The sequence below is a fragment of the Pogonomyrmex barbatus genome, unplaced genomic scaffold (assembly GCF_055798465.1).
Source record: "Pogonomyrmex barbatus isolate J1 unplaced genomic scaffold, ASM5579846v1 scaffold3, whole genome shotgun sequence".
NCBI lineage: Eukaryota > Metazoa > Arthropoda > Insecta > Hymenoptera > Formicidae > Pogonomyrmex > Pogonomyrmex barbatus.
In genome coordinates, this window is record NW_028297127.1 from 12,634,775 (window position 1) to 12,643,930 (window position 9,156).

At 35.0% G+C, this 9,156-nt stretch overlaps 1 protein-coding gene across 2 annotated transcripts; it reads left to right on the plus strand.

Moving 5' to 3' along the window:
- Positions 1 to 33: 33 nt before the first annotated feature.
- Positions 34 to 7,012, plus strand: LOC105422487 (sodium-coupled monocarboxylate transporter 1). Of its 2 annotated transcripts, XM_089078828.1 has the most exons (10): positions 34 to 186; positions 317 to 389; positions 971 to 1,201; positions 1,389 to 1,734; positions 3,297 to 3,451; positions 4,108 to 4,248; positions 4,603 to 4,711; positions 5,378 to 5,599; positions 5,827 to 6,332; positions 6,698 to 7,012. In XM_089078828.1, exons 3-10 carry the CDS (start codon positions 981 to 983, stop codon positions 6,789 to 6,791), a joined length of 1,794 nt encoding a protein of 597 aa, XP_088934954.1. In that variant the 5' UTR covers positions 34 to 186; positions 317 to 389; positions 971 to 980; the 3' UTR covers positions 6,792 to 7,012. The 2 variants fall into 2 exon arrangements, with proteins under 2 accessions (XP_088934954.1, XP_011630170.2); XM_011631868.3 differs by having other exon boundaries at positions 34 to 389; positions 862 to 1,201.
- Positions 7,013 to 9,156: the final 2,144 nt, after the last annotated feature.

Sequence of the window (9,156 nt, forward strand, 5' to 3'; positions counted from 1 at the left end):
AAGCAACCAACGATATCGGCAATGAAATTAATTTTGGCATGGAGTGCAGTGTAAAGATGCCTATTTAAGGATTCTCATCTATTTGCGAATCGCACCGTTTTATCTATATACCGTAAATCAGACTGACATCACGCTAAATGTTGGCCTAACATATAGGATCGCATTGCACGTCATCATTGTCAGTGGGTATGCAGATTTCGTTCGGTACTTTTCCAAATTCCAGCGAGGCTGTTCTATTATTAGATATATACATGATTAGATCGCCGACGTATAAACGACAATTTTCCGAAATTCAATTGCCTTATCTCCGGTGCAGTGTATTGGATACCCATCTCCACATACGAATGCGGAACTTAAGTCGTGCAATAAGAAGAACGTAACCGAAACATGTATGTATAATTGACATTCGCAACAAATTTGAACATGTATAATATTTGAAGGATAGGATGAGTCTAAGTTTACTTCTATTTGAATACAAAATAATTTATTTGAGCAATTAAAAGGCAAATTTTTTTAAAGAGAAGTAATTAAAAATAAAGCAATTAAAAGAAACCAATCCGAATCCAGCGTAGTAAAGAATGTAATATTAAAAAAAAATCAATAGTTATTTAATCATAAATGCAGTTTAATTTATGTGTGATTCATTGCATACTATTTAGCATGCAGCAGGATTTTGATCAATTTCTTTTGAATTGATTTCATTTTAAATTTCAAATGTTTTTATTACTTTTTATTAGTATAAAATATAACATGACGTGGAATACATTATTGCAAATATTTTTTTTCTTATTAATTCATTTTAATCAGCATTTATGTATATATTAGACCAATAATCTCTACTTTCTAACAAATTCTCTATAGAATGTAAAATGCGAGATAATCTAGCGATTACATCTTGTGTGCGTACTCTAAAACGCGTCGCGGATATTTGAATTCCTGAAAATCCATTAACGGAGATCCTTTGAGCTAGTGAATTCAGAATGACCGTCAATGGCACGGAACCATTTTTCGCGGGCCACGAGCTAAAGGAACTCACTTTCGGATGGACCGATTATACCCTATTCGGCGGTTTGCTGGGCGTCAGCGTCCTCATCGGTATCTACTTTGGTTTCTTCAGCACAAAGCAAGACAATACTACGGAATACCTACTCGGTGGCAAAACCATGTCCTTTTTTCCAATAGCAATGAGCCTAATAGCAAGGTGATTTAATATGATTCGTCCATTCCTATATATTATTCATATTATTTTCGATAATACTTCATTAAGGATAAAATAAGTAGGAAAAAAAAATGTAATCGAAAAGACAATCTCTGATTGGTTAAATTGTTTATTTAATAATATGTCAAAAGAAAAGAATTATTTCTAATGAGGATAAAATTGATTTCAGTCACATATCGGGAGTATCTTTGCTCGGCGTGCCTTCCGAAGTGTATCAATACGGGACTCAATACGCGGCGTGCATTTTCACGTCTTTCATCAGTTGCACCATAATCATATGCGTATACCTGCCGGTGTTTTATAAACTGCAACTGACAAGCACCTTTGAATATCTGGAAATTAGATTCGCCAGGCCGGTTCGGCAATTAGCATCCTTTCTCTACACTCTTGCGCTTGTAATCTACGTGCCATTAATAATTTATGTGCCGGCGTTAGCCTTCTCGCAAGCGACTGGGATGAATCTGCATTACGTCGCGCCGGTGATATGCATGGTTTGCATTTTCTACACGACTATCGTAAGTGATATACGTTATACATTTTCAAATAATTGCACAAGTTTACAAAGAAAAGTTTTTCTTCTAACTCTGGAACGGGGGACTCCGGACTAAATGTTTCATGTAGATTTTATTTTTTAAAAGTAAGAAGCATTGGGAATCAAATTTTCGGAATACTTGTTCATAGTTCTTATTTGGACGTAATTGAAGTTATGTACTCTTTTGTATGCAATAAAATATGCATTAAATATTTTTTATATATAGTTTATAGAATTTTTTATGCTTTTCATAAACTTTATAATTCTTTATCTTTAACCTTGAGTTTTTGGAGATGATATATAAATTTAGTGATAAAATTTGCCTTTAGCAAATTTAAAAATCAATATTTAGTCTTGTTTCATGCTCAGAACAAAAACTTTTTTTATAGATTTATTTTATAATTTAAGTGCTTGATTTTCATAATGAATATCAAACGAAGGATTGCACAGAAATTACAAAATTTGCAATATACCTTAAATTCTTTAAGAAAAAGAGTAGTTCAATATTTTTGCAAGTTTGCATTTCTTTTCTTATGACAGATTCGTATAGACATTATATTCCTCAAGGTTCGCCGTCTGAATGAGATATATTAGATATCGTCATTAGACATTGTTTATTAATATTTGCATATTGAAACAAAGATTTCTCTGAGGTCGTAAAAATTATGGGATCATGTTTGAAGACTACGAAACTTTTGAATAACGTGTGTTTCGCGCACTTCAACTTAAAGCCGTAACATTATCAGAGAATATCATAGTTATTTAATTAAATAAAACATACAACTGTGCGACAGCTACCGAATAAATGATTATTTAGAGTGGAATTATCTGAGGATTTGATGAACATAATTTTATCAGTTTTGCAAGTTGCTAGATTATTTACGATGCGGTATCGCGCCCATAAAGTAATGACTGCATTGCCGCACACCGTTCGAATAAAATACACAAAAAACGAAATGACGAAATCGACCATTATTTGCCTTTGTCTTACGCTTGTTTGAATAATAGTACGCTAGATAGTAATATATGTATATACGAAATGTGCATTGCTTACTCTCGCAGAGATAACTTCAATGTCTCTGGAGACTGACGAGAAAGAACAAACGCTCCTTGAAATTTTAACATATACAACGATAATATTGATATTTGCTGAGGATTACTTTCCCCCCCCCCTTTTTTTTTTTTAGAATACACAAACTTAGATAACCTGATGCATTACGTGATGTTTATACAATTTACGAACAATGTGATTACTGTGATTAAATCAACTTATTATTATTAAAATATTATTAATTATGCTAAAATGTGCTAGATCTCTTGATATACAACGAAATTCATGCTGGTAATGATTTATAAAATACACGTATCATAGCTTTCCATTGTAACATCATTACGCAATTGTATTATGATTTCTCCCCCCGGGCTTACGTTTCACTGCCTCCCCAACCGTTTGATTCTGTGCACGTCGCACCGTGACTGACACTGATACCTTTATTGTGTACGAGTAATCTCTCTTTGAAAAAAAAAAAAAAAAATCTTTCACAGGGAGGTCTGAAGGCTGTCGTATGGGCGGATACGGTTCAGATGATGGTGACTGTCGGAAGTCTCGTTGCCGTTTTGATACTAGGAACGATCGCCGTGGGCGGCGTCGGTGAGACTTGGAGAATAGCCGAGAAGGGTGGTAGAATTGTATTTTGGAAGTAAGAACAGGTGTATTTCTATGTTACAATTTATTAATAAAAAAGAGAAAGGGGAAAGAGAGTCAGTGAATGAGAGAGAGAGAGAGAGAGAGAGAGAGAGAGAGAGAGATTGTTCATTACGTTAAAATGGAGTAAATAGAAAATATAAAAGCATTGTATGAACTCATGTGTATTGCATCATTTCATCAAGACTTGCACGCTATCTAATTGAAATGCATCGATTTCAAATTAATCACACGCAATTTGATAACGCGTTTTGACAATGTGCTTTTTCGCTTTTCTAAATATTAAATTGCATTGCATTTTATTATCTTTTAAATGTCAACATTTTTAAATATTATACATCATTGTCTACGAGTGTCGGATTTAATGCATATTAATTCTTTTCATAGGGTTGCTGTACGTTAGTGTAAGATTTTTGATGCAGTGATGCATTGATATATAGTAATATATAGTATGCTTATTTATCTAATATAATAAAATGTATTAAAGATTAATTGCAATTATTTGGAACTCAATTATTTAATATTTTAATGTTAACATTGAGAGATACTACCTTGTAATTACCATCGATCTAATATCATTTTTCTAAAATCTACAGATCCATATCTTATTATCTGCAAATTGACTAATATTCTTAATCCTTTTTCACACAGTATGGACCCCAGTCCTTTCACTAGAAATTCATTTTGGGGTATGTCAGTGGGGATGGTAATGACGTGGCTAGCAGGTCTGGGCATTAGTCAGGTTTCTATGCAACGGTTTCTGGCAGTGCCGAATATTAAGGAAGCACAAAAGTAAGTGTGAAATATTTGTGAAAATATTTGTTTTCTAAAATTACTTATAATAGAAATGGCATTAATCATTAAAATATTATATAATGGTAGAACAATCGCCTGTCAATTAAAGAATTGAAAAAAAATTTTGTCATCTTGCGTATAACATAATAAATTCTTAGTAAAAGAACATGTAATTTAACTTTGTGATAGAAGTAAGACACACAAGTTAATTCCATAATAGAATTGAGTAATCAAAGATAAAAGTTAATCTCAAAGTATATAAGTAAATATACATCATTTTTAGAGGATGGAAATTCGTGAATCATAATAAATGGTGTAGTTTTTATACACGCAATAGTTTCATCTTTATAGGTCGATATGGTTCCTGGCTGTAGGCCTGGTGGTCGTAAAATTGATTTCCGTTTTCACCGGCCTTACGATGTATGCCAGATATCACAAATGCGATCCCATAACCGCACACGTAAGTCTCGGCTTTATCATCTAATAGTTTTTTATCGCAATCTAATGCTGCATACGTAAATAATACTCGCATCTTAAAACTACAGAACATAAAATTAAAAAATTTTATGTCCATGAGATATAATAGATAGAATATATTAGATTGAAGTTAAAAAATGCAAAACAGAGAACTGAGTCATCGAAGAACTATACAATTTTATTATAAGTTCAATTCGAGTTTACAAAGTATCTTAACTCAAGCATCGCGCGTATCTCCGCTACTTTTGATAACAGCAAGAAAATGTTTAAAGAAGAAATCTCTTGTTTCAAAAAGGACAGACGCTTTGATTAACGACATATATTTTTCAAAATCACTCTTCCAGGGATTTTAATGTTATTGACCGTCATTTTTTAATTCTTGAATAACGCAAGAGATTAAACCCGCGGTAAAATTCCTTCCAGATTTATTTAAAAGCAAACTTTCTTTAATTAGATTTATTCTTTAATTAGATTTATCGTATCTCTAAACTTTTTTCTCTTAAATTAAAAATCTCTTTTACGACGATACTCACGTCAGAAAAATGCAGTAAATCGTGTAATTAAAGTAAGATTAAAAAGTCGAGCAATTAAGGATTAAATGAATTGCCTCTCGCGAAAATTCCAGTGAAGGGAATTACCTTGTTTTTAGGTAGTAGCAAGAAGCGACAAGATACTGCCATATTACGTTCTGGACGTAGCCGAGAATGTTCCAGGACTTCCTGGCCTCTTTCTCGCTGGTCTGGTGAGCGCCGGTCTTTCGACGATGAGCGCCGGACTGAACACAGTTACCGGCACGATTTACGAGGATTTCATCGATCGTTGGATGCCAGAAAGCAACGACAAAGAGACTAGAGCTGCCAACATTATGAAGGTAATAAAAGCGGGAATATATTATGGAAACCGCCAGGAAGATAAAAGACACTCAGTCTTTCCTTCTTCTTCATTTTACACACTGCAATCTCGTTAAGCGAAGTTCACTAAATAAATAAGAATAGAAACAATTCGGAGATGTATTTCCTTTATAGTTAAATTCCGAAATTATAAACACATGCCGTGATGCAGGATGCGTTTCAAAATCATGGTTCATGTCACCCTTAGATTACGGTGGTACTCATAGGCATCCTGTGCGTGGGCATGGTGTTCCTCGTAGACCGTCTCGGCGACATCTTTCAGTTGTCCCTGACTGTGACCGGTATCACCGCCGGTGCTATGTTAGGTCTGTTCTCGCTGGGGATGTTGGTGCCCTGGGCGACAACCAAGGGGGCGGTGATCGGCGGGCTGGTCTCAATGGTAACGATGATCTGGATCATCGTCGGCGCGCAATGGCACATGGCCAATCATCATTTCTACTACGAATCACTTCCCTCCACGACGGAGGGTTGCCTGAATGTGCCCGGTTTATTCAATCATACGACAACCACACAGAATCCGATACAAGTTGAGTCTGTGAACGAGCCTTTCTTCATGTACAGAATATCCTTCATGTATTATACGCTCTTGGGAGCCCTAATCGTGATGGTGATCGGCACGATAGTTAGCTTCATCTGCGGTGCTCCTGATTTACGAGACATTAACCCAGATCACTTCCCACCATTCATAACTAGGTACGTATTGGAGTGCTCCATAATAAGATATAAACTTTCATTTGAAATGTTTTGCAGTTTTAAAGAAACAAAGATATTTCCTCTTAATCTCTTGATAACGATATATAATTAAATATGTTATATTTGTGTCATATGTATAATGCATTCAAAAATTAACGGAAAAAAAAATATAGATATATTCGTTCAAAAAATTCATCCTTTCTAAGTCTAGGCAATCCATTTCTTGATTAAAGTATACTTTGCATCATTGCATCAAATATTTTAGTTCGATTATTAAGATCAATTTATTTTGCGTACTTTTATCGCGTTTATATATTTATTTTCGGTGTTATATATTCTTATAAATATAGTTTTATCATTTTCAGGTTTATGCCACCTAAAAAATACATGGAAGTGTCATTGCATACAGTGCCGACAGCATTGATAACTAATCCAGAAAAAGAAGAAATAAAAGCTTGAAACGTGTATATTTTACGCCAACTATATCTCTATGACTTTATAAGACTTTATTAGTAAAACATATACATACACACACATACACATGCACGTACGCACACACGATATACATATATTTAAATTTTGGAAAGTCGTTTAATTACGAGTTTTGTGATCTCTGTAATAATATTATATGTTCTATATATGTTAAATATGTTAGTATGTTAAAAGATATCATAACAAAATTTTCCAAACAAAACCTTGAAAACCTTCTTGAAGGTTAATCCAAATTTTTATTATATCAAAGTTTATGTAAAGGGATGTTTACGAAAAGATTTTCGTAAACTGTCTAAGGAAGAAAGTTTCAATCAATAAATCCTTAACATCATAAACTATTTGGGGACAGCGATCGACAGACAAGCAGACGCATTTGCTAGGAGATAACTGCATCTAACTGGCTCGTCCGGAGTTGAAAGCACCCATTAGAACGTCGATGAGGGTGTCAAATTGACTAGATTATATATCTGCTCCACGCATCTCAATACAAACAAGTCCCTGCCATCTGAAACATCTGGAGGAACGATGCCTATCGGATTAGGGGCCGAATGTAAATGCCGCGGGAGTTTTTCGTCGAGTCATTCGTCGAGTCTCTCTCTCTTTAAAATCCGCGATGGATCGATCGTCCAGAGCGTGCCGTCGCGCGCGATGGAATCATGACAAATTTCGAAGTCCTTTCTCGTTTTTCGAGACCACCGACTTGACTCACGGGTTGGACTTATCGTTTCGAATCCGAGACGACGAAAGGGAGGACCCTTATCAGCATCCGAGATGCGATCGTCGACTCGCACAGGCAAAGGAAACCCCGATCAACTATTCCGCGGGGACATTCCACGTCTCCAGAAATGACGCTTCTGTGTCTCGAAGCAGCGACCACATTCCACCGCGGAGCGTTTTATTTTATTGGACTGAAAGGTGTCAAATATAGGTGGCAGGGGCCCATCTTACTTACATACCGACGCGCGAGTTTCGGGCGATCCTCCGTCTGCCCCCTCGCCATTCCCCTTTCTATCCGGTCTGATTTCAACGTGTGGTAAAATCCCAAAGTGAGAACCCGGCTCGCATTGTGGACCGGTTGACAGATTTTTGACAGATTCTGTCTGATTTGGTGTCGAGTGACAGACCTGAGAAGCTCGATCGTGCAGCCTCCTCGTGGTTGACGTCGTCGTATTGCCCCTCTTTATACCAAGTATCTCTCGAAAGTGACGCTTGATTATGCTCCGCCCCAATATAATCCTCTATATCAATTATTATTTTTATATTTATAAATTCAGAATAGAGTGAGTAAGAGAAAAAAATGGAGCTTATATCGAAAGCACAAGGTAACACGTCAAATTTAAAATTAAGTTAAAAGTTGCGCAATAAATTAATTATGAAAATTAAAAGTAATAAAAAATATTAGAAAAATAAATATAATAAAAAAAGTATTTCAATATCATTGCAATTATTTTCTGCATATAATATAATCTCCATTATTTTATACTTTCGTTATTTAGAAAATATAATTTATTTTAATTTTTCTTTTTCTACTTATGCATACGCGCGCGCGTGTGTGTGTGTTTATACTTTAGTTGCCGTATTTTAAAGTCAGATATGATTTGTATATAGTTTCTAAAGAAATATTATATTATTATATGACTTTCATGATTTTTTATTTTATAATTTTTTTAAATATTTTTATGACTTTGGAGGATCTCTCTCGTCATTAAAAAACGCTTCTGGTCGTTTCACTATCACAAACGACTATCGCATGGATCTAGACATAGGTCGAAGACAAATTTCCAGTTTTGGGACTACTATACGGTCAAGGTTGCCATATTTCTGGGAGCCGCTGTATATACGCGAAATACGATCATAAAAGATCAGGGAGCTGTCATGTGGGATACGGCTTATTTCGATGACAATGCACACGGTCAGGCGCTAGCATAAAGACGCATAATGCACCCCGCTAACGTGAAAATTATTCTGTCAAACATTCGGGCATCGGATTTATATAGAACATGCTTTCTCGGAAAGGGCACGCCAATCGCGGCCCCTCTTTGCCAGATGCCGAAAGGATTTCTCGATCAATGAGATACACGCTGATATTATTAGGCGAAATAACGCATATGACGTTTAATTCTTCACTAAATAATCTATTTAGTGTTTTTCTATAAATATAATTTTTTTTAAGTCTAAAATAATAACAATTGTTACACACACATGCGCGCGCGCAAATGGGAATTAAAATTTAAAATTGAAAAGAAATACTTGAGACGATATTACACACAGCTCTGCTTTTTAAATTTTTAAATTCTTTTTATTTATTTTTAATTTTCTTACCTTTCAAATG